The sequence below is a fragment of the Etheostoma spectabile genome, chromosome 3 (genome assembly GCF_008692095.1).
Source record: "Etheostoma spectabile isolate EspeVRDwgs_2016 chromosome 3, UIUC_Espe_1.0, whole genome shotgun sequence".
Classification (NCBI taxonomy): Eukaryota; Metazoa; Chordata; class Actinopteri; order Perciformes; family Percidae; genus Etheostoma; species Etheostoma spectabile.
Window position 1 is genome coordinate 4,120,391 of NC_045735.1, and position 24,875 is coordinate 4,145,265.

General features: G+C 40.7%; 1 protein-coding gene across 5 annotated transcripts in view; it reads left to right on the top strand.

Moving 5' to 3' along the window:
- The first annotated feature begins 593 nt into the window (after positions 1–593).
- LOC116685365 (alpha-2-macroglobulin) overlaps positions 594–24,875 on the top strand; it is a 31,521-nt gene continuing 7,239 nt past the window's right edge. Inside the window, exons 1-31 of one of the 5 annotated variants that reach the window (XM_032510466.1) lie at positions 594–857; positions 1,897–2,077; positions 3,016–3,172; positions 3,908–3,960; positions 6,064–6,084; positions 7,734–7,902; positions 8,027–8,111; positions 8,388–8,508; positions 8,617–8,731; positions 9,241–9,350; positions 9,504–9,659; positions 9,921–10,157; positions 10,332–10,395; positions 11,936–12,081; positions 12,243–12,392; positions 12,790–12,888; positions 12,919–13,047; positions 13,282–13,372; positions 13,633–13,777; positions 14,394–14,619; positions 14,818–14,944; positions 16,396–16,517; positions 17,352–17,403; positions 18,061–18,144; positions 18,313–18,489; positions 19,484–19,565; positions 21,226–21,382; positions 22,319–22,393; positions 23,392–23,557; positions 24,212–24,408; positions 24,507–24,722. In XM_032510466.1, coding sequence (XP_032366357.1) covers positions 775–857; positions 1,897–2,077; positions 3,016–3,172; positions 3,908–3,960; positions 6,064–6,084; positions 7,734–7,902; positions 8,027–8,111; positions 8,388–8,508; positions 8,617–8,731; positions 9,241–9,350; positions 9,504–9,659; positions 9,921–10,157; positions 10,332–10,395; positions 11,936–12,081; positions 12,243–12,392; positions 12,790–12,888; positions 12,919–13,047; positions 13,282–13,372; positions 13,633–13,777; positions 14,394–14,619; positions 14,818–14,944; positions 16,396–16,517; positions 17,352–17,403; positions 18,061–18,144; positions 18,313–18,489; positions 19,484–19,565; positions 21,226–21,382; positions 22,319–22,393; positions 23,392–23,557; positions 24,212–24,408; positions 24,507–24,722 — 3,993 coding nt within the window. In that variant the 5' untranslated portion in view covers positions 594–774. Of the gene's footprint in view, positions 858–1,896; positions 2,078–3,015; positions 3,173–3,907; positions 3,961–6,063; positions 6,085–7,733; positions 7,903–8,026; positions 8,112–8,387; positions 8,509–8,616; positions 8,732–9,240; positions 9,351–9,503; positions 9,660–9,920; positions 10,158–10,331; positions 10,396–11,935; positions 12,082–12,242; positions 12,393–12,789; positions 13,048–13,281; positions 13,373–13,447; positions 13,584–13,631; positions 13,778–14,393; positions 14,620–14,817; positions 14,945–16,395; positions 16,518–17,351; positions 17,404–18,060; positions 18,145–18,312; positions 18,490–19,483; positions 19,566–21,225; positions 21,383–22,318; positions 22,394–23,391; positions 23,558–24,211; positions 24,409–24,506; positions 24,723–24,875 lie in introns of all 5 variants that reach the window. The other 4 variants (XM_032510471.1, XM_032510464.1, XM_032510460.1 and 1 more) reach the window with 4 other exon arrangements.

A 24,875-nucleotide genomic window follows, 5' to 3' on the forward strand; every position in this document is an offset into this window, starting at 1 on the left:
GCAACAGAAAACTCAGATTGGACAGATCAGTCTAGCTAGCTGTCTGGATTTACCCTGCGGAGATTTGAGGAGCAGTTAACCATAGTCCTCAGAAATCGCACGGAGTTTAAAATTCCAACACATAGAAAGCGGAAGGTAACGGACATCGGCCGAAAAGGGTGGCATCCGGCGGAATTTCCGGTGGCAACAGAGAAATCCCGGAAGTGAGCCTTAAATGTGAAATGTATGATTGTAAAAGTTAGCCTATTTGTTATTATACATATGCTTAGTGGTAAAAATTGTAGGGGGGGCTTAGGACCCAACATGTTAGAAGAAGTGTTATCTCTGTTGTTTTCACTATTCAAACAGCCTGTTGTAGTTGGGCCTGTTGATGCTCAAAATGTGCATGGTCATCATGCCTGAATGAGACAATGGCTCCTGTATATTCATCCCCTCACCCACCGCGGTGCGGACTTCCTTAGAAACTCGAGGAGTGGAGTACTGGCAGCCGTTGGGACTGATTCAACTTTTGGGAAGTTGAACTATTTGGGGAATAGGGAGGAGGCTGCAAAGGTCCAACGAATTTGGGGGGAGTGACTCGAGAGGGAGGGGTAAGTGGTGGTTTCGGGGTATAAACAGCAAACCACCGCCACCGCCCCCTCCGTGTGAGCAAGTTGTCCTGCACATCCCCGTCCGCCTCTCTGACTCCGGCCCGCAGTAGGCTGGAAGACCGTCCTCCTCCGGTTCAGTCCGGTCCGCTTAAGTTGTCCCGCTGCTTGGCGCTGCACTGCAGACATGGCACCTGTCCTCCAAATGTTGGCGCTCATCATCGGATCAGCGCTCCTGCAAACTGCGACATCGGCCCACCTCAATGACACGTAAGTTAAATTCATAACTTTCGCTCGTGCTGTCTACAAAAGTTTGCTTTGTGCGTCACGCCAGTGTTTGCAGGAGAAGCGGAGCTGCACGTGATAAAGTTAGCAACAAGTAAAATTGGATGTCGTGTTGGGGTTACAAGGACCAAAATTCAGTATTGTCCCACTGTAAGGTAGAAAGTCCAGTGGTTGGCCTCAGGATACTGTTACGCAATCTGTAGAGAAGGTGTGTGTGTGTGTGTGTGTGTGTGTGTGTGTGTGTGTGTGTGTGTGTGTGTGTGTGTGTGTGTGTGTGTGTGTGTGTACATCTGCCAATTTTATTGGGAAAGTGATGATCAATGATCATCTTAAAGAAAACACTGTTTTTACTCTTTATGGTGCTGTGTGATATATTTTAATATAATTAGTTGAAGGCTTATAGGCAGTACTCACTGTATCTGCATATTGATTCTTTTCTGACCTTTGTTTTGCAGCCCTGTGTGTAGTCTGCACTTTGGTCATCTCAACTCAAGTGCCTTTCATAGTTTTGAATCAGTCAAACAACTCTTCATCATCAAGCAACTTCTGCTCTAGCTAAAACAGCATCAAAACTCTCTGCGTCACCACCAAAAACTCAATCAAATGTGTCCTTTTATCTCTCATTGGCTGCAGCAGGCCACGGAATGCCAACAAGCCTAAAATAGAAAATATTCAGCAGAGTGGTTGTTTAGCGTGTCCTTCCTTCACTAGGTTTTCAGAGATTCGAGCGAAACCTTTCAAGTAACACATTTGTGTAGTCCATTGACCCAATGTTAGTATAGAAATAATGATTATATACGCTTTAAAATGAAGATTCTTGATTAGTCTACCAGTGTTCACCTCAACATCATGACTTAATTTATTTTAACAGGTGAGGCCAATAACAGCTATTTAATTTACCCTGATACAAGAACATTATGAAATTACAAAATAAGACTAGAGTATTGCAATAGAGTATTGCAATGCCGAAACAGAAACAAATGCATCATTTCTTTTTCCAACTAACGTAAAGTCTTTTTTGCAGCATTTTTGCAGTGACTGTGAGCTCCCAAGTGAGAGGGGGGAAACAGGAGACCCTGTGTGCCCAGATCCACGGCCCCACGGAGCCTGTCATTCTGACCATCGCCCTTGAAATGGACTCTGGCAGAACCTCCATCTTGGAGGAGGCTGTTAAACAGGACTTTTACCGCTGCTTAAACTTCCAGGTCTGAGTCAACATATTTACACCCAGTTTGGCAAATTGTGTAAATCTGCAATTTCAGTGGCAGCGAGTAGCGCAGGTCTGAACTTTTAATGTTTTTTAGGTTTCCAGGCACAGTTTACATTCTTCTCCTCGTCCCCAAGCCCTCCATTAAACTAAACTAAACTAATGGCAGAAATACTGGAGTCATTATGTACCTAATTATCCAGCCGGTGCCATGATTGAGGCTGTCAACGCCAATGGTTGTCTGAAAATGACTGCTCTGGTTTCTGTCACACCGCTGCTCGCTGTTATGCAACTTACAGGCCTTGTCCATATTGATGGCAAACGACCTGTCGACCTCAATCAGCTCTCTGACAATAGCACTTAGTTTCACTTCATTCCGCAATGTTTGACCTTGCTGCAGGCCTGGTCTGGCATTTGTCTATCTGCAACTAAACAAAGGCTGCTTTCTGCCAATGCCTAGCTATTTACCTGCGTTCCTCTGGAATACACCCCCTGCCCACTGCTCCCTACCCTCAGCCCCGCAACACACACACTCACATACAAAAAACACCCTTCACAAATGTTGGTGTGGTTCCAGTCCCTGTTATATAATGGCAGCTCCATTTGCAAGTGAAAACATATGCTACATAAGCATGACGACATTTCATAATTAACAGTGGTGTAGTGGAAGAGGCCAGTTGCTCAATTTCAGAAGAACTCGGATGAATTTTTTTCCGAGCAGTTGTTGTATGCCAATATAGTTAACAGATGTTGCAGTGCAAAGACAAAATGTACAATCTAGAAAAGTGCTTTTCAACTTGGCACAAGTTGTGATTCTGCACGAAATTAACTTTAAAAGTGCCCCCCATCCTTCCTTCCTTTCTTCCTCCCTCTCCTTCTGAAGATTCAAATACCCCCCGGTCCTCGCTGACAGATGTGTGTTTTCGTGTATTGCAGGTCCCTACAGTGCGCACCAGAACTGTGGCAACCATTAATGTCACTCTACAGGGTGAGAGTGCCTCGACGGTCAAGAAGACCAAAATTCTCATTGAGCCTCCTGCTTTCATCCATATTATCCAGACAGATAAACCTATCTACAAACCTGGACAGACTGGTTAGTATTAGATGTTGTTCTACTTTGACCATGTCCACTAGGATGTCCTCCTAGTGGAGTGTTGGAGTTTCCTGCTGTGTGGTAGAATTGCTGCTGCAGTCGTACTGTTCATACAGCCCATATTATCCCCTCTGCACTGCTTACCAATTCAGCTGCACTTGCGCAATTTTGGACTACATTATAATATCTGCATAATGCTGAGCCGCTACTTGACAACTTTAGGAATTATGTCTATATTCTGCACATAGAACAATGGTGGTTTCTCAAGAGTTCTTGGTAGAGGTTGTGTGCAGTAAAATAAAAAATCAACATCCATCGAATCACAAAGAAGCCCACAGTATTTTTAATTTTTTTTTTTTAATTTTTAATCCTGTGGGTTTGGAATGTTTTTTTTTTTCTCCCTCTCAATTTTAATGTAATTTTGGGAATCGTCATGTTATTACCAAATCAAAACAACCCTGGACTATTATAGTCCATATATAAGATGAGACAAGTTGTCGCAATATGATTCCAGTGGTATTATTAGGACTTTTCAAATGAATATTGCAGGCATTTAATATTGCACCTTTTTATAAAGCTGGGGGACTTGTGAGAGAGATCTATCTATGATCTCCTTTTTCGTTCCATAAATTTCCTGTTTGCCTTACTGATGTCATGCACTGTATATATTTGTGTATATTTAGAAATTAAATGGATTCTTATTCTTTGGTTTGATTTTTCTTCTTTCCTTTAAAGTCCAGTTCCGAATCGTCTCTATGGATAACAATTTCATCCCTGTAGATCGAGTGGTAAGTTTTATGTGTTTATGTTATCCCTTCAAAATGATGTCATATTGTGGGATGTTTATTAGAATTCCAACCAGTGAACTTTGCAATCTGGTGTGATTTCTACCAAGCAGTCGGTGAATCTGGAGCGAGGTCTATTTTCGTTCAGGAGAGTGGGAGGTGAAAGGAGGGCTGTTTGTTGATTTTGAAGACCGCGTGGGCGTGAAGCGCTGTGTGGAGTAGTGTGATAAACATGCTGTCAGAGTTCATTTGGCACACACCGCATCTGACCCAAACATCTGAATCAATATAGGCTCAAGGCCTTTTCCGTTTGTGTTGAGAGACTAAGCGAACATGAAATGAATTCAAATGTATCATATGATGAGGGTAAGTCCCTTCAGCTCCAAAGACAGTTTGGAGAAACAACGGAAACAGTGAAGCTGGGCCGTAAATCAATCACTTTCCGACCCCATCGCTTTCCATTTCACGGCAACAGAAAGAACCTACTCCTTTTACATGACTTTGCACTACACATTTTTGCTGACTTGTACTTCTTTATTATGTTATTTTCATTTAAAATTTCTGAACTTCTCTAAACTAGAATGGCACTTGGAGAACGCAGTCTAAAGTTTATATCAGGCCCAAAAAATCAAGCCCGACCCTGCCCGTGCACGTTGTGTCCGAGCCTGGCCCGACATGTAAAAAATACACGGGCCGTTATAACTGACTTTCTCAACTATAATTCCGATTTGTGAACTACAGAAATCTGTCGAGAATTATTTTAATGAATTACGCAACAAGGACGAAGCATCTAAATGAAGAAACGTAAAAAACAACAACTCAACCCTAGCACCCTTAGCTGAATAGTGTGGATAGCAGACCAAGACAGACCACAAGTAAACCCCTGGAACCATCTAGGAGACGTTCTTGTCTCGATCACCTAATTAATACTGTCCTTCACCGCGGTCTGCATGCCAACACCCTGGCCGACATGTCGGATATTGGAGAGACCATATCTGGAGAGGCATAGCCTTCTCCTCACCCTATTAGGCTAATAAAAGTAGTGATTTAAAAAACACTTGATCAAGGGCCCGGCCTGAGGATAGTGGCAGGAAACATCGGCAAGTTCGAGCTTGGCCAGAGAATCTAAACTCTAGCACAGTCCCCCGCCGAGGCATGCCCTGTCTCACGATGTTAAAGCAATGTGAATTTTCCCAGATGGGAACGCATGTTTAACGATTATTCAGACACCACGTGAATGCAAAACAAATGCCCTATCTGACAATGCTAAGGAACACGAAACATAATTAGTGTATCCGCCCCTTTAAACAGACCCACCCCAAAATGTAATGGGTTCTTCCTTGGCCAGTGCTACACCTTACAACCAACTTTCATGAAAATTGGTCCAGTAGTCTGTTAACCTTTTTTGTAAATTAAGTTTTAAGGAAAAAACTGTTTGCATATTTATTTATTTATTTATTTATTTATTTTGGAACAAAAGTATTAAAATGGAGGATAATGTTTGATAGAGCCCTTCTTGAAGAAGTCTTTAGGAAGGCTGGTCCCTTTAAACGCTCATATAGGTTATCATGTAGGAAGAAAATGTCTTTAAATGGAAAGCGGGTGAGGTCAGAAATGAATTGCTTCTCATACCTCAACCATAATTTATAAAATCCTCATTTTTTTTACCCACACTGTATGACCGTACTGAATGTAGCTGCTGCTTCCAACACTTCATCAAAGATACATGACTACACTACATACTATACAATTTAAAATATGTGCAATGTCTTCTACATTCTGTGGGTTTGAACAATGTTTGTCTGTTGCGTTGAAAAGTTGAAACAAAAGTGTCTTTGTCCTTGGATTATTTATTGAAATTTAAAAATTCTGTAGGTTGTGCTTTTCTTTTCCCAGCCAGGTGTCTAGTGCCCACTACCCAGTTCTTTTTCTGTTTATTTGTGGATTGCAACTTATGACTATGGAAAAATTGACAAGATTTGACATTTTTTTTTAGTCTATGAGCTATTTTTACAGATGTATTCCCATTGCATATAGTGTGTGTTGTGCACATTCTATGTGCAGCGTATTCACTTTTCAACCGTTTTTTTCTTTTTCTTTTTTCAGTACAAAGTGGTGGAGCTCAAGGTAAGACTAACAAGCATTGTATGAGGGACTGGCTCAGTTTCTTATGGGACCCTGCATGGCACCTCCTCCTCCAACAGTTGGCTAGTTTTTTTTTTTTTATAAGTACAAACGATTACAAACAATACACTGAGACTGGGAACGTGTCCCAGGGAGGTTGACTCGTTGTTTAATAAAATCAGTCGCCAGATTTCTGGGTAAGACGGAATATGTAGGGGGCTTACCATGTCAAGGAGGGTGTGATCAAATTGTTCAGGGATTTGATTGAATAACCTAAAACTGGGCCTGGATGTCTGGAGAATTACAGTGATGCAAAACTGTGGTAACGGCAGCCTCCACCCTGCCCAGCTCCCTCACAAACATTAGGCCTGTTCGAGATGAACTGCAGCTCGCCTGTAAAGTGGACGAGAGCAGTCGGCAGCAGCCGGGGGCGTGAACATGCTGTTTCCAGCACCTTTCAGGCTGAACAGGAAGTCAGAGAAACACTCACATCCTGTTAGTTCAGATTTAATACATTTTTATTTTATACTTTTTGTTGATCCCCAGTGGGGAAATGACAAGTTACACTCTGTTAGAAATCACGTTTAAAAGGTTACCAGACCCATATATCCGCTTGGCAGAGTCTCCAGTCGTTTTTAACAGAGTAGCTGTCAAAATGTTCTCCATGCGATTTGTTGCTGATGTTTATAAACGACAGACTGTAGATGATCCATAATCTGAGCGGATTTAGTCTCTCTCATTTCTAAATATCACTATCACCCACACAACGTATTATGTACATGAATAAGCCTTTGAATCAGACAAATAGAATTAAAATCCCTCCAATTCAAATACAGTAAATACCTTTTATATAAAATGTCATCATGTTGAGTTGATTCTGAACCAATCAGCTGTTCCATCAGGTGAGAGTCAGGTGTTTTCCCCACATGCCCTGGGTCCTTCTGGGTCTTGCAGTCGGTGAACATGATCTGCGCCGCCTTTGTCTCAAACCTGCGGCCGCCTTGATCTCGTGAGGTTATTGTTAGCCACATGTGCATGATGTCAGAGCAAGTTGGGATGAAGTCGGACACAAATCTAACCGGCATACAACGCGCAGCGATTGCCGGGATAGAATCTGCGCAGACCTGGCTCATGTCGAATGAGACTATTGTTAGAAGAAGGTCTAGGGCCAAATCTCCAATGAAAAAGGGATATTATGAGTTAAAGGTCTAAATATCAAGTTTTATGTGATGAAGGGGGTTAACTAGTCATTGTATATAGCATGATAGTATGTACACCCCCTGACAAGATGAGTCATGAACAGCAAATTAAAGTTTTACAGAAATTAAAAGAAAGGGATTTTGATATAAAAAGTGATATTCATGATTTGGAAATAAGTTTTGGCATACCATCCAATCTGGGGACACTGAGTTGCAAACTCATTTTCATAATAATTACGTTTCTGTACAAACAAATGTATGCCATCTGAATCATTTGAAAGCTATTGTAATTACATAAAGAAAATCCCCACGTAGTGAATGGAGAAGGATTTATGTTGATGATTACAGAGGATTAAAAAATATATATATATATATTGAAACTCGGTTGTTTATGCTGGTCACCTGCATCAGCTCTGAATTCAACCTATGTGCCTCTTGTCTTTTTTTATTTAGGATCCCAATTCAAATCGCATTGCCCAGTGGTTGGATAAGACCATTGGTAGTGGCATCCTTGATCTTTCCCACCCCATGATTCCCGAGTCAGTACAAGGAAGCTACATGATCACCGCCTGGACGGACAAAGGGGAGCAAATTTCCCACAGCTTTGACATCAAGGAATATGGTCTGTTGCAGTTACATGCCCCACAAATAGAAAGATGTGTCACGTTTACCAAACTAACGTACGAATGATCTAATGTGAATTTTCAGCAGTAAGATTTTTGATTATGTTTCTTTCCCTTACTTAGTTTTGCCAAAGTATGAGGTAAAGGTTCACCTACCCAGCGTAATTACCATCCTGGACCAAGAGGCAACGATAAGGATTTGTGGAAAGTGAGTTGTGCCTTAGCATTTTTTATTTCTTCAGTTTTCGAAAAACAAAAAAAAACATTTGCAGCAAATCAAATGTTGCATGGTTTGACTTTAAGAATCAGCTTTTTTAATATTAGTTAGTGTCATCCACATGTGACATGCTATTGATATTGCTATTTCTCAGTAAAAAATAAACTTTGTGTTTATGGGATGATTATTAACCGATAATATTCTAAAATCCAAAGTTGGGATCAATTTCTAAAAAGCATTTCTGTCTCCTTTTACTTTTTCCTGCAGATACACCTATGGCAAGCCAGTTGTTGGTTCAGTAAAGGCAGTGTTTTGTAGAAAAGCCTTCTGGTTTTACTGGTATTCAAGTTCCCCAGAAAGAGACCTCTGCAAGACGTTTGAAATGACGGTGAGAATTCCAAAATATAATGCTGAGACTTGCAGTAATCACAGTTTTCTTTCACTAATTCTATTTCCCTATTTTGGTTTGAAATTGACTCTTGTTATTCTCTTCTAGACGGATAAAGGTGGCTGTGCTGCGCAAACTGTGAGCTTGGCAGAGTTTGCCCTTAACAAGATCAATTACGTTGACAGCTTTGAGGTGAAAGCTGAAATGGAAGAGTACGGCACAGGTACGTTTGACTGAATCCACATATAGGCTCACTGGAAACTAGGGCTGCACAATATGAGGAAAATATCCAATTCAGATTATTTTGACTAACATTGCGATTGCGAAATGATTCACGATGTTGGAGGGAACAATCTTTTGTGTATCATTATTTACATTTTCATTGAAAAATATTAAAAGTTAACAAAATGAAAAGGATTATAGTGTAATTTTTGTGAGGATCTGTACAAAACAACATTTAACTTTAGTCTGTAGGATACAATTAATAGGCTGGGAGGTAGCATTGCAGAACTGAATTCAGAGTGGTTTGACACATATTTTGCCTTTAACAAAAATATGCGCCCCCCCCCCCCCCCCCCCCCCCCCCCCCCCCCCTCGTGTGCAATTTGGATATTGCCGTAGTCAGTATTTGATTAAATTGCGATTCCTTGTGCAGCCCTACCTGATACTGTTTATTAAGTAATCTGCACTAGTTCCTGATGAGCATTGATCTGGGTGTTTACTACCATCTAGGGGTCACTCTTAAAGGCAGTGGGCGGACCAGTTTCAGCAGTCACATCAGAACGGTCACCTTTGAGAATGTACCTGCCGCATACAAGCCTGGCATCTCTTTGGAGGGAAAGGTAATACGACTCATTATAGACCATTGGAAGCTTTAGCCTGCTGTCGGCACAGCACACAGATGAATATTTGTTTGCATAGATCTATCCCCAGTACATGGAATCCTAATCTTAAGTGTGCTGTGGGTTAGCTTCTGCTTTCTGACTTTTTTGCAGGTCAAAGTGATCGGTCCAAACAACAAAGCTGTTGCCAATGAGGCCGTGTATCTGTTTGTCGGCGACTCTCAAAACGTAACACTCACTACAGACATGACAGGAATGGCTTCATTTTCTTTGGACACCGCCTTATGGGAGGATGCAGTGACTCTAAAGGTAGGTTACTGCTTTTCAATTCAGAGAAAAAAAAATCTATTCAGGGTCTTCTCTATTAATAACCAGTTCAGTATTTATCTATGATACAATCCATGCCTAGTTAAGGAAACTTTCCACCATATGGATTTTGTTAGAGGTGAAACACGTGGACCTTTTTGTTTAAAGGATTTCCAATCTGTTCATAGGTAATAATTAGAGGTTGATAAGTGATGTCTGTTGAGTGAAAATGTGACCTTTGACTTGTGGTTGTTGTGTCAACAGGCGAGGTCTAGAAAGACGGAGGAGCATGAACCTTATGTGCACAATATGCGTCGACCAGAATACAGGTCGGCCTACCTAAGAGTGGCAGCATTTTACTCCAAGAGCAGAAGTTTTTTGAAGCTAATGCAGGGGAGCGGGATGCTCTCCTGTGACAAAGATGCCACTGTGCTCGCTCAGTACATCATCCAGGGGGAGGAGCTTAAGAAAGGACAGGAAGTGCTCGAATTCTTTTACCTGGTAAGACTACTGTGATGGGTAATGAATTTCTGTCAGTATTACATCCATCTATGTTAACGTTAAACAGTAATTAAACCACTCCATTGTCTCAGTCTCTAAAAGGTTTTCTTTTGCAGAAACTCACAAACACTGAAAAGCATTGAATGTATCTGCTTGTGTTATGTTTCAATGTAGGTGATGACCAGAGGTGGAATTGTGCAACACGGTCGTGTCCCAGTGGCTGTTAAAGCGGGAACTGGTAAAAACTATTGTTACTTAAACTAAGAGCCATCTTAAAAGGAAAAGTCTATTGATGATCTGCATTTCCCTAATTGTCAGCAAATCCCATGAAAAGATTACAACCTACAATAAACCAAGAAGGTAGCAGGCAGCCATTCTTAGCATAAAAGCTCAGTTAAACTCACACTAGCTGGTGAATATAGTCAAGTCGAGTAGAACATTATTTGTCCCCAAAGGGGCAATTATTTTTGCAGCAGTCACAAGTACACAAGATCAATACAAAAACGATAAATAGCAAAAATGTAAGAACAAAAACAAAACTAATTTAAACAAATGTTATACTCAATTCAAATTAAGAAAGCCTTGGATGTCATGCTTGGTTTTGGTCAAGCTGATATTACCTTATCCTATATAAGTTTAGCAGTGAGTTGGCCAAAGGTATGAATGAGTCTATCTGTTGGTTTTTACTAGCGGGTATATGAAAAAATGACTTAATAAAAGAAAAACAAGTCATCAAAAACCTTTCAACCTCAAACTTAGCCAGGTTCCTCAGACAGAAAAGGCGCTGCTGGCTGGCTGGTTTCTACATTCTGACCATTAACTGTGGTGTTGACAGGGTTGGAATTGTGACGCCTAAAATTTATACACATATTCTTGGTCTTTCTCACATTTAGTCACAAAAAGGTTTCTTGACATCATCTAAAAAAGAATCTGTGACAGGAAGAAGGGACATTTCCTCGTCCTTCATCAGACTCACATTGACAGTATATATTATATAGTGGAATGTTTAGCGGTTTTATAGCCAGATATTTCCCTCAGGAAATGGGTAAATATGCAACCGTTTGCAAACAAATTTGCCATATTAACTGAAAAGGTGATATTATGTCAGTGTTTTCATTTTCACTACCCCCAAGTGGTCAAAGAAAAGCATTCACTGCAGGTTAAAAGATTGATGTTTTCAGAATAAATGAATGGACTTATGCTTGAGAGACACATAATGGCAGGAAAACCAGGAAATTATTGAGAGATCGACTCCCCTCTTTCGTTCATGAGGAAAAATGTTATACAATCTATAAATAAAAAAAGAATATGGCAGTTTTTGGGCTCTGCTGAACTTACTTACAAATGTTTGTTACCGCACTAAAACGTTGTCTTTAGCTTGTTTAGTTAAAACATTTTCTTCTGAAATTACAGTGGAAAATATGGTATTAGGCTCAGGCCAGTTTATTTATTTATTTTCTTCTATTTTTGGGGCACCTAACTTATCACATCTACGGTCCCTTTTTGTTTGTTTTTTGCATTGTTCCCTTCTTTCCCCCATTTTCCTGTCAATCTTTTTTATATGCAAAGTAGATAAATTGCTAGGTCAGCTTCAGGTAAACCTACGTAGCTACATTAGCTTCAGGTTAACCTAGCAGATTATTACTTTACAAACAAAACAAATATCTGATTTATTATTAGCAAAATTAGTAAGTACATATTATTTGTCTCTGATGTATTTTGATAATTTCATATGGTCATATAACACATTTCCTTGTCTCTCTGTGTTGATGCCTCAGTCAACAAAGGAGAGTTGTCCATATCCCTCCATCATGTTACAAACCTGGCTCCATTTGCCCAAGTGATAGTTTACACTGTGATGCCCAGTGGAGAGGCTGTGGCCGATAGCCAGGACTTCCCCGTTCAGCTCTGCCTTAATAACAAGGTACCACCTACGTGACCTATTTGGACGTTTTTATAACGTAAAGCCACAATAAATGAGTTTTCAAATCAACTTTGATATGCAATGGAATTAAAAAGAGTTTTAGATTGTTTTAATTCTGTATTCACAGCTTCTGACTTTCTACCTTGATGTCTCCTGCGCAGGTGTCTCTGAAGTTCTCCTCTCTCCAGGAGCTTCCAGCGGAGAAGACCACGCTCAGTCTGCAGGCTCACCCGGGCTCCATGTGCTCCGTCAGGGCCATCGATCAGAGCGTCCTCCTGCTGCAGTCAGAGCAGGAACTCACTGTCGACTATGTACGGCACAAGCCTCTGCGCTAGCTTGACCTGTGTTACCATCTGTATCTTTACCGTTTGAAAACATGGTGTTTTTTATTTTATAAGCATGCAGCATGCCTTGAGTTTAAAGAAGAGAAAAGTGGATATAGTAGTATTTAATTCTAAAATCCACAAATTATAGTGTGGTCTGTTAGTAAAGCCTCTCAAACTGCATTTGGACTACTTCAAGTCATGATAATCGAATATTATTTTGTACTCATCTTTTCAACTGTCAGTCAAAATGTTTTTTTATATTTTGTTATATAAGTTTTTAATAAGACGTGATTCTGTAGACGTCTATTTTGGACTTGCCTGTACCTGTTGCCTAAACCGATGACTTACCCAGGCTAATGAACATGTGTTTGTTCTTGCGCAGGTGTACAGCCAGCTGCCTTTACAGAAGCTGTCAGGATACAACTACGAGGTTGAAGACTTTGAGCCATATCCCTGCTTCCCTGTGCCAATGCCAGAGCCTGCACCAGAACCTGAACCAGAACCTGAACCAGAGCCCGAACCAGAGCCCGAACCAGAGCAAGGGATTGAGTTCGACGGTGTGGAGCCGACTAGTCGAAGCAAGCGCTCAGTCTACTTTGAACCGCCCAGTCAGAAGAATGATGTCTACAGCATCTTTAAAGTAGATAATTTGTCATTTTCATTGGCTTTAAAGAATTGGCTGTTCAAGATTGATCATACAATATCTGTTCAGTTTTTATATACTGTACATTTCCATCTCTATTTGTCTATATCTACATGTATCTGGGTCAACATAATATTATCTTTAATTTGTGTTTCATTCTCTGTGTTACTCAGGAGAAACCAAATCAATCTCTTATTTTGTTGTATTATCTCTCTCTTTCTCCTTTTCTAGGAAATAGGAATCAAAATTGTGACCAACTCTGATGTGAAAAAGCCTTATAACTGCCATGAAAGGAGATATGATTTAGTTTACTATGATTCTGGTATGTATTATAGTTTTCCACTGAAATTTTCCATTACCCAAGAACAAGAAATATAATGTACTGTAAACTTTTAAGTGGCCGACTCATTGGTGGAAGAAGAAGGATTAGTTGAGAAATCTCTCAGTATGGAAGAGCCAAGGGCTGGAATGACCAAGGAGACCATTAGAACATACTTCCCTGAGACCTGGATCTGGGAGCTGGTTTCTGTTGGGTAAGTTTAGTTGTGTAAAAATCTTTTTTTATATATACTGTGTTCCTAGACGTCGTAGACTCTCCGGTTCCCATGGCCTTCAACATGATGCCGCAGAGTTTAGGTGGTGTGCCGGGCAGTAATGAGGAGGAGAAGAAGGAGACCGTCAGGACATTCTTCCCTGAAACCTGGATCTGGGACCTAGTTCCTGTGGGGTAATAATCATATATCATATGAAAAGGAACAAAACATTGTAAATTGTTTTTTATTTTCAGACGTGTCCATTTTGTACACTTTTAGTTCATGACTGAATACCTGCAAAACTACATTTCCATCAACCTCAGGTGTGCTTTGTGTGTATGGCTAATTAGCAAATGTGATATTATTTATATTATTATTATTATTATTATTATTATTATTTATATTCTGACTTTTCCTTTTAATGCCAGAATGAGGTTAACATTTGTCCTTTTGACTGAATATCTCAGTATGTAACATGTTAAACTATGATAAACATTACTGTATACCTGCTTAACATTAGCAAGTTAGCATGTGGATGTTAGCATTTACCTCTATGCACCTCACAGAGGTTGGGTGGCTGTAGACTCTTTGGGTGCAGGAACAAAGTTTATTTCCACCACCTTAAGACAGTTTCTTTTTTTTTTTAAAATACAATAAGCACTCTAACAACACAATACATCTCATCCTTATGTACTGTTGCAGATTGTCATGAAGTTTCCTGATCATATTCCTGTTTTGACTCATAAAACTTTCAGGGCAACTCCATGCTTGAATTTTTTTCATTTGACTGTTGCTCCTATGTTTGTACAGAGACAGCGGGTCAGTGAATGTGGAGAAGACAGTCCCTGACACCATCACTAAGTGGGCAGCTGGAGCTTTCTGTGTCTCCTCTGTGGGCTTCGGCGTGTCGCCCAACACTGGTCTGACCGCCTTCCAGCCATTCTTTGTTAGTCTCACCTTGCCCTACTCTGTCATCCGAGGGGAGGTGTTCACTCTCAAAGCCACTGTCTTCAACTATCTCTCCAAGTGCATTATGGTAAATATTATCTTGCATTTGGAATTCATTTAAATGGATTCCCAAGTATGATGGTGTAGTCTGTGGTAACGATAATAAGAGACACTGATGAAGTTACATTTTAACTTGTATCTCTTTGCATAAGTATGTCTTATGTTTTTTTTTGTTTATACATTTTTATTTCTGAAAGTGAGTGTTTGTCTTTGTTTCTGTCTGCAGGTAAAGATTGCACTGGCTGATTCAGACCAGTACACCTACAGAAACTGTGACGGCTGCCAGTACAGTGTGTGTCTGTGTGGAGAGGAGAGCAGGACCTTCTCATGGATTGTAACTCCAACTGCATTAGGTATGACTAATAGATGGCTGACATGAAAATTTGGTTTCAAATCAAAAGTATTTCTTTGCAAACGTTAAATATATATGACTAAATGAGCAACACACAAAGTTAAAAAAATGCCTTGTTTATTGTGACTTTAACATGAATATAACATTTAATTTACTAAATCCTGTGCATCATCTTTCCGAGTCAGCTCTGCCCACTTTTATCCAGTGAGAAAACCACAGGGGGAAAAAATGCATACAGAAATCTCTCATGTGAAATAAGCAAAGTTTGGTATTTTGCAAAAAATAATGTAGGACCCCATTACTCTGTTTAAGTAAATTAGTTTCTTAATCACGAAAGTGATCATTCATACTGTAGCTAGTGATCTAACTTTGACATTAATAAAGCAGACGTAGTCACTGTTCTGGATGTGTTTTCATGCTATATAGAATTGAATGGAAAGAAGTGGCTGCCTGAAAGCAATGCATTTGTGAATATATATTTACGCAACAGGCATTCACAGGTCTAAGACACTATTGTGTTTTGTGTGAACTAATAATGTAAAGTAGTCTAAAACACTGGCATGATCCTAATAGTTTGTCTCAATGCACTTTTAGAGGCTCTTCAACCTGGCACTTTGTTCAAAATTTCCCCTTTTTATTTTCAATGCAAAAATATGTATCAGTGTTATTCAAAAATGTATTGATTACCATCTCAAACAGTGTCAACCCGTCCCAGCTCTGCTCTCCCTGCCTTGTCATTATGACAAAAAAATAATTTCATGTGACTGTTGTGAATGTCGCTACCAATATAGTGCAATCTTCACATCTTTAATTTAATTAAACACTGACGTTTGTTCCATCCAATGCCAAACGTACACTTTTAGTGTCAAAGAGGATACAGAACAAGCTAATTAATCTGTACTAAGGGCTCTGACAGGTGTTGCGTCTGCACTGCTGGAAGCAAAGACAGAGGGCTGTTGTTGTACCGCTGCCTGGCCTTAAAGCGGAGGATTGCTATCAGCCTCCATCAGCAGGGATGGAGACGAGGCACTGAATGTCAAATTGCGCTCCACTAACTCCCCCTTAGAGGAATGCTGACAATCACTTGTACTAACAAGTCAGGTAGTATCACTGACGAAACACTCAGAAACCTCTCCCTCGAGGGGTGATCTGTACTTGTCCTCTGTGTGAAGGATTGTGGGCTATGGAGAAAAGAAGGGAGGGGGTGTGAGATAGCGCGCCATAATAAGGCAACAAATGGGGATTAATGAGGGCGAATAAGATAGGAAACAGGGTCAGGAAGGAAAACATAGACGGGAGCGATGGAGGAACGGGGAGGATAATGAGTTGGATTGAAAAAAGGAGACAGAAAGCTGTTTTGCCTACGTACACAAAATGTGACAGTGTGACAGGGAGTGCTAATCAATACAGGTAGGCTTTCGAAATAAGATGGGTGTATGTTTGTGCACACAGGTCAGGTGAATCTGAAGGTCAGCGCAGAGGCCCTGAAGACTGATATTCTGTGTGGCAACGAAGTGGCCACTGTCCCTGACATGGGCCGAATCGACACAGTGGTCCGCACCCTGCTGGTGGAGGTCAGTGACTGTCAAACACAACACAGCACAGCAGAAAGCCTCAGTTTGAGTACTAAAAAAGACAGACTTGTTTTTTCTAATAAAAATAACCTCTAAAATACAGTCAACACCCTCATGGGGAATGGTATATCCTGCTATTTTACTCTATTGTTTTTTGCAGTCTTTATGTTCTACTAAAAGTAGAGATATAGAAATAAAAAAAAAACTGTTCTACATCAGAGGAAAAAGTGACCACATACTTACAAAAGATTGGAATAAATCAATGTCTTCCATGGGAACAATGTGACAAAATGTGAGAAAAAAGAACTGGCAGACAAGTACGTAATGTCAGGAATTTATATATGAAACAACACAAATATATCGCCCTGTTATTAATTGTCTGACTTGGTTGTGGCACGTCCTTTTTAATGACTAACGCAGTCAGTTACCTTTACACCCCGTTTGTGTCAGAGCCCATTTTTCCTACTGAAGACGTATCTTAAATACACTTTGTTGTTGAGAGACACTCGAACTAAAACAAACACCATCGATTTTACACTACTCAAGACAGGACGCTATAGTGCATTTGTTGGGGACTCTTAATTTAAATTTGGTGTTCTAATGAGCATTCGGGGCAGTGGGACGGTGTATGTAAGACTGAGTTCAAATAAAATGGTGCCCATGGTTTTAAATGAACACCCAGTGCAACAGTGTGGTTCCTATTTCAAATAGTTTAAACAATGGAGCTCTATTGTAATGAGGAATGAGCTGTATCAGACTTTAGATACACGCACAATACTTGTTACGTTGCCTGTTGATGTAATCAATATCATTCTCTTTGTCTCTCTCCACAAGGCTGAAGGAACACCACAGATGGTCAGTCATAATGCTCTCCTCTGTCCTGGAGGTAAGCGCTCACAAACAACCCATCTATCAGCGTCGGTTATCTGTCAGCCTCAGGGTTAACAGCCATCTTGATCTTCTCATTCAGAACCAAATCTGTCATTCTGTCATGGAGACCTGTTTCAGGGTCAGAGGTTGAAGTTGTTACAGTTCAGTGTGAGGGGGATTCATTGTAATTAGCCGCTCACTATCGTTCAGAAACATTTGTGTTTGTCTGATTGGAGATGAGATTAGAGAAATGTATGAAATGGAACAGCCATGCTTTGGTTGCTGCATTGAATACACTGACTCGTTGCAACGTTATTGTTCAAATAAAATCACACATCACTGACACATGCAACAAAGCCAGCAGACCTGAAACCGAGGGGAACAGCAAGCCTGGTTGTATCCTTTAAAGCTCACTTATTATTTAGTGTTTTAAGCGAACAAAAAAACAAAGTGAAAAAATGCCAAGCTGTGGTGTTATAGGGGGTTATATGCTAAGCTAACCAGCAATTAGTAAGTGTTTTTATTGTACATGAGAGAGGTATCGATCTTCTTATCTAACTTTCGGCAAGAGAGTAAATAAGCGCAAATCCCAAAATGTGGAATTGTTCCTTTTTAAGCTTGCTCCTTAGGGTATCATTTGTGTGTTGTTTTTTTCTGTTCTTTGTGTTGCCAGAGGGGCCTGTGGAGAAGAAAATCTCCCTTCTGATGCCCGAGATGTTTGTGGCTGGATCGGCCAGGGCCTCTGTCTCTGTACTGGGTTGGTGAAACTATTTCTCAGACATTCTTTAGTCCAGCTGTCAAGCCTCAGCATTTGCATGTGATGTACCAGCTAACACTACAGTATCTACTGCATGTTAACCTTCCAACCTGCTAAGAATAAAAAGTTGTCAGAGTGTAATTTTGGAGTCTGCTGTTGCTTCTGCAGGTGACCTGATGGGCCGGGCCATGAAGAACCTGGACAAGCTCCTGGCCATGCCGTACGGCTGTGGGGAACAGAACATGGTGCTGTTTGCGCCGAACATCTTCATCCTCAACTACCTGAAAAGCACGGCGCAGCTGACTGAGGAGATTCGTGACAAGGCAACAAAATTCCTGGAGAGCGGTAAGTTCTGGATCCTCTGTGACAGGGTAATGAATGTGGAAAAGAAATGTCTGAGTCTCAAGTTCAAAGATGGAGCTGTGAGAATGCTTACTCTTTTGACAGACAATTATTCCAGTTTGCATATATCCTCCATCAGTTCCCAAAATGTTATTCAGTTGTCCTCTATAGGAAATAATGCCTCTGTATCAGTGTTCAGACAAGGCATTGTATTGGCCAATCAAATACATCCTATTGGGGCTGGGCAACATGATGATATATATTGTCAAAACAATTTCAAAATGTCTCTTTCCAATTTATTTTGCCATATATTTCTGTTGCAATGTCAAAAAAACAGCAGCTGAACTGCTTTTGGACGACTCGTAATGTTTCAATCGGTATGTTACTTTGCACTGAAGTTCTTAATAAAATGAACAAAAACACTCCGTGCTCTTCATTTGTCAAGTATTTAATTACACAGGATGATACTAAAGTATGCTTTATCATGTGGTTATTTCATATAGACTATTGAATTATTTGATATTGTGATATATATATTGTTTTCAAGATAGGAAATGACCTATATTAGGAGAGAAGATTTTGGCCATATGGCCTAGCCCTACATGGAATAGCACATTCTTGGTAGATCACTATGTAAAATGAAAAATGTCAATTTTTTTCACAGTTCATCGCACAATCAGCTAAAAGAGTCGCAGTGATAACTTTACAAAGTAAAATCTTGCCTCGTATTATTATAAGTTGCCGTGCATGGTTCTGACATCTGGTAAACCTTCAGTCTCTTGGATTATTTAAACAGCCTTCCGGGATTGTATCATCGCTCACCGGAATGTAAACAACGCCCTCACAGCGCGTCTGTCTGTCTGTCTGTCTGTCTGTCTGTCTGTCTGATCGCCCACCGGGATGTGAACAACAGGCCCTCACAGTGCGTCTGTCTGTCTGTCAAGGGGCTTTTTTTGTAAATGTGATGGTTTTGTCCATGTGTGTCTGTGTGTTGTAGGATATCAGAGGGAGCTTATGTACAAGCATGACGACGGCTCCTACAGCGCTTTTGGGAAGAGTGATGAGTCTGGAAACACCTGGTCAGTAACATAACTAGCAAATGCTGCTTAGGATATAGATGATGATGTTGTGTAATAGCCATGAGATTTTCTATCAACATGCATATAGGAACTGGTCACAAATAAATAAACAAAAGAAACTGTCATTTTTTTTAGCTAAAATAAGAAACATAATTTGAGCCATGTTGTGGTTTTTTTTTTTTTTTTTTTTTTTTTTTAGTAATGATGATGCACATTTATACATTAACACACATTTTTTAAAAAAAGGTGTAAAAAAAATATATAGTTGTTCATTTATTTACATATGTAATTATTTATAATGAATTTTAGTTTCATAAAAAGCCCAAATACTAAAAATGAGATGTATGCATATTCTGTAAACTGAGGATGAATCAGAAATCCCACCCACTGTCTGTTCAATTTACTTTCACACCTGTCACTGAAACTTGATGTTTTTGAAAACAGAAGTACCAAAATAATCTGAATAGAATATGTAAATTTCTGTAACTCATATTGCAGTTGCATCAGTGGTTATAGAACACTTAAAAACATTTATCTTGAGCTTTGCTGTTCAAACTGACTATTTTCAGCTCAAATCTCACACTTCATTTGATGAAAGAATACAAAGGACATGCAGACACAGTGGGAGGCAAACACACACACACACACACACACACACACACACACACACACACACACACACACACACACACACATAGTGTGTCCTTTCTAGTGTTTGGCACCAGCAGGCATCCTAATAATTTACTTTATGGGGAAAATATTAATATTTGCATTTAATGGGCTTAAAGCACAGGGCCTCGGGGGATTTAACAAACCCTTTTGCTGTTTGAAAGGGTGCTGGGCAGTTTGGCAGTTGGTGAGTGTGTGCGTGGGTGTGTGTTTGTGTTGGATAGGATTAGTCCAAATCACTTAAAATCCTGGGACTCTTAAACAAGGACTCACTAAAGTGTGAGCAAATATATAGATTTCTTTATTAAAAGCCACACTAAGCAATGTTTTATATGAAGAATGGCTTACATGACAATGTGAAATGTGACAAATGTTGATTGCAGTGATTTTTTTTATTTTTCCTCTTCTTCTCAGGAGTCTAATTTGTATTTGGACTGAATTTACAGTAGCTCTTTGTCTGCTGGGTGTGTAAATGAATAATTGTTTGCTTAACATGTTACCCTACAAGGTAATATGTCAATGTTGTGTTTACAGCTTTTTCTGCTGCCCCCAAGTGGCCAAAATGAATGAATGCATATTTTTGTGCACCTAAAAGTATGAATATAGAGTGGAGCAGTGTTGACCCATGCTGTACATATTGATAATAGTGCAATGCAATATGTGTAGTATAATGTAAAAGGTCTGTAATTGTCTTCCTTTAAAAGCATTGCATCTGAATTATGATCCAAATAAATGAAATGTGGGTGTTTTTAACTTTGCTACCTCTGTCAGCTCCAGCTATCTTTACTCTGCTGGGCTCTGCGGCTCAGATTATTCTTCAGCTAGGGTTGCAGCTCTGGCCCAGCGCTCTTTATTAGTGTGAGACAGGAGGCTGTTATGTAATTGTCCTGAAGCTGGGTTCATTTTGGGGTTACCGACACGCCTGTGCCACGTGCTTAGATTTTTTTTTCTAAAAATAAAAAGTGTGCATTTTCTGTATTTTAACTTCCAGGCTGACCTCTTTTGTGATGAAGTCCTTTGGCGGAGCGAGACCATACATCTTTGTGGATGACAAGCACATTAAAGATGCCAGGATGTGGCTGTCCAAAAACCAGCAGCCTAACGGTTGCATCAGATCTGTGGGGAAACTCTTCCACAATGGCATGAAGGTGATGACCTCAGTTTGAACGTTTTAGATGTTTCACATCATCTGCTTTTGGTCGTCTAGTATTTTTCTATAAGACAAAACCACAGAATGGGCTCAATGTAAGGAGCAATTTGCATGATTTCGGAGAGCTGTGGGTGTGTGCAGAAAGCGGAAATGGCCCTGTGCCTGCAGGCAAGCAGTGCGCACTCACACACACACACACACACACACACACACACACACACACACACACACAGCAGGGAAACAAATTATTGCGAGCCAGTCCCCATTTAAAGTAGAGCATTTCCATGCTGACTAACGGCAAACAGCCGTTTGCTGTGCTGTGTGTCTGAGGCAGGTATGCATAGTTATAGACTGACTTATATATAGACTGTGGACTAATATTTGTTATCAGTAAAACAGTGTGATAAGCAAGAAGCCAAGGACAATCTAAAAATTATAGTTTCAGACAACTTCTTATTGTTTTAGTGGCAATCTCAAATACTGGGGTATGGCTGCCAGAGAAGGCTACATACAGAATACAACTTTTATGTGCTTAGCTCAGGCTTAGTTTGTCTAGAGTAAGTAGATAGGTGTGCGTTTCATTATGGTGCTTATTTTCTTAGACAAGGGAAGAGACAAACTGAAGTGTGCACAGTTTTAAATTTAATCCAGAGTTTAATGGCCAATTGCTGTGCAGGTGTAATAAAGCAGCAATGCTTTCAATCAGCAGTAACTGAATCAATTTCGCCACAAAGTGGGGAAAAAAATCACATTTAGTACATCATTAACTAAAAAAAACAAAAAAAAAAACAATGAAAAATATTGTTAATTGAAACTAAAGAACAAGGATCTCCTTTTAAGGAAAACTAAACTGAAACGAGTTTAGTGGCTCCGACATGAAGCAAAGCTATATGTGTGACCGAGATTGTTTCTGCTCCGCGCCTGCTTTCAACAGGGAGGCGTTAGTGACGATGTGTCCCTGACAGCCTACATCACCGCTGCCCTGCTGGAGCTGGACACCAACACCACGGTGAGTCTGGAGACTCTCTCCTCCGTCTCACACTGTGAGCGCCTCGCATTGGCGCAGCTGTGAGATGTTCACCTGTTGAACTCATTGGGTCTGTCCTCTTTTTAAATGTTTATCAAGGTTAACTTTTTATGTCCTCAGAATCCAACACTGGTAGATTTCCTGTCGTGTTTGATGCTTCAAATTATCTGCAACCAGGATACTTTATTTATGTGACGTAAATGAAAGATTTTCAGATAGCATCATTTAATAGAAATTCTTTATTTTTAGACAAGAGGTCCGAGCATAGCCTACAAATGAACCTGGCCATCCAAATTTTGTAGAAAGAAAGGAACCCCAGTCACCTGTGAGAGCTGTTAGAGAAGATTAACACTTAAAGCACCCTGATAAATATTGAGCAGAGGTAATCGCTTGTTATCTCTCACTACTGCCTTTCAGAGATGTCGGCTTGAGTTCCTTTGTTGTCGCTTCAGCTTTTAATAGTCTGTCTTGGGGGCTACATTTGTCTGTAGCAATTACAAAAAAAAGTTTCCTTGCAAACAACATTAAAGCAAGTCTCATTTTTAAAACCCTGCGGAGAAATTGGTTAATTAATTGTCTCACTTGTCTTTTATTTCCAGCTCGTAACTAGGCACGTAGCCAACTGTTGTATGACGTGTCACAACGTGGTGTTTATGGGAAATGTAGGATTAGTATTGAAGCAGTGTTGCCAGATAAAAGGTGACATTCCAAGCCAAACACACACAAAACTGCCCACATTTCTTGATAGAATACAGACCAATCTGGCAACACTGACTTGTCGGATTGCTTCTACAGCCTGCCGATTCAAACAGACGCAGTGTTTTTTTGCTTCATTCATCACCAGCCAAATTGGCTAGTTACTTGGCAATGTAACCCGGCAAAGTTAATTTGGCCGGTCAATGGCCGTCAATTGAAATACCTGGTTGTTAGACTTTTTAAAGCCCATTGTCTCATCTTTGTGTTTGTCTGTGGTGTGACAGGACCCCATGGTACAGAACTGCCTGAACTGTCTGAAAGAGGCAGTGGCCGGCCAGCTGGACAACCTGTACACCACCGCCCTGCTGTCCTACACCTTCACTCTGGCTGGGGACCAGGAGATGAGGAGCCAACTCATCACTTACCTGCACCAGAAGTCCAACACACAGGGTAAGACAGTGAAACCATCACTGACTTTTCATCAGTTCTCCCCACCGCCGTCCCAAAACAATTTTACTGCTGCCATTTAACAGCATCGACACAAACCTAGAAAGACTCAACTGTCTGAAGAAAATGTATTTGTGAAAATGTCTTGTTGGCATATTTGCTAAAAAGTAGTTGACTTGTCAGACGGAGAAAGCTGTTTTGAAGTGTCAATTGACATGTAGTGAATGAAATCGGTTGATATGTCATTAAAAGGTTAAATGACTTAGACCGCAGAAAGGCTCTCCTGCTGAGAGCTGAACAAGTGATATGAGACCCAATGTTGTGGTCCAGCCCTGCGCTTACTTTTTTGTTATCCTTCAATATAGTGTCCCAAATGTGTATATCGATATATATTTTTTCAAAATGACAATAAAAGGTTGTCTTTAGAGAATGTTTTGTAACGGCTGTTGGTATTAGCTCAAGGTTAAACAACACAGAGGAGATGGTAATTTCCATAATGAATTTCCTATGTAAACATTTACATCTATAGACACTTTTGTTTTTGCCCCCATTTTTCATGAGCTGAGGACATTTCCTATGTACACAAAAGGTATGGGGTTTGACCATGTCCTGATTTAACTCAAGTCATTGCTAACCTTCTAATGAATGACACCACAGGTGGCACCCGTCACTGGGACAGAGCAGGGGCTTCTGGGAAAGGCCTGGACTCTCTGGAGGTGGAGATGACCTCCTACGTGCTGCTGGCTCTGCTCTCCGGTCCAGCTATGCCGGACTTTGGTTTGGATTACTCCTCCAGCATTGTCCGCTGGCTCGCCCAGCAGCAGAACCCATACGGGGGCTTCTCTTCCACACAGGTAGGACAAATCCTGCCCACACAGGTAGTTTATGGGTAACCCTTGACCCCCCCTGACGAGTGTTAATGATTGACACGTTTAACCTCTCTGCTTCTCAGGACACTGTGGTGGCCCTCCAGGCTTTGGCTAAGTACGGCGCTGCCACCTACAGTGCGGAGGGCAGCACTACAGTGACAGTGACATCGTTAGGAGGCCTGAACAAAGAGTTCATGGTGAATCAGAGCAACAGGCTGCTGTACCAGGAGGAGAAGCTAAGCGAGGTCCCTGGAGAGTACACGGTCCGAGCTGAGGGGCAGAGCTGTGTGCTGGCACAGGTACGATCAACCACAGGATGAGCCAAAGATGAAGCCAACACCAGAACACCCGAAGCAGGAACTGAAATAGTGGCAAGTTAGGTGCGAAAGAGAATAGCACTTGGAGGTATAGGCGCAGATTTCGATGGGGATGCAGGGGCAATTCCCCCCCCC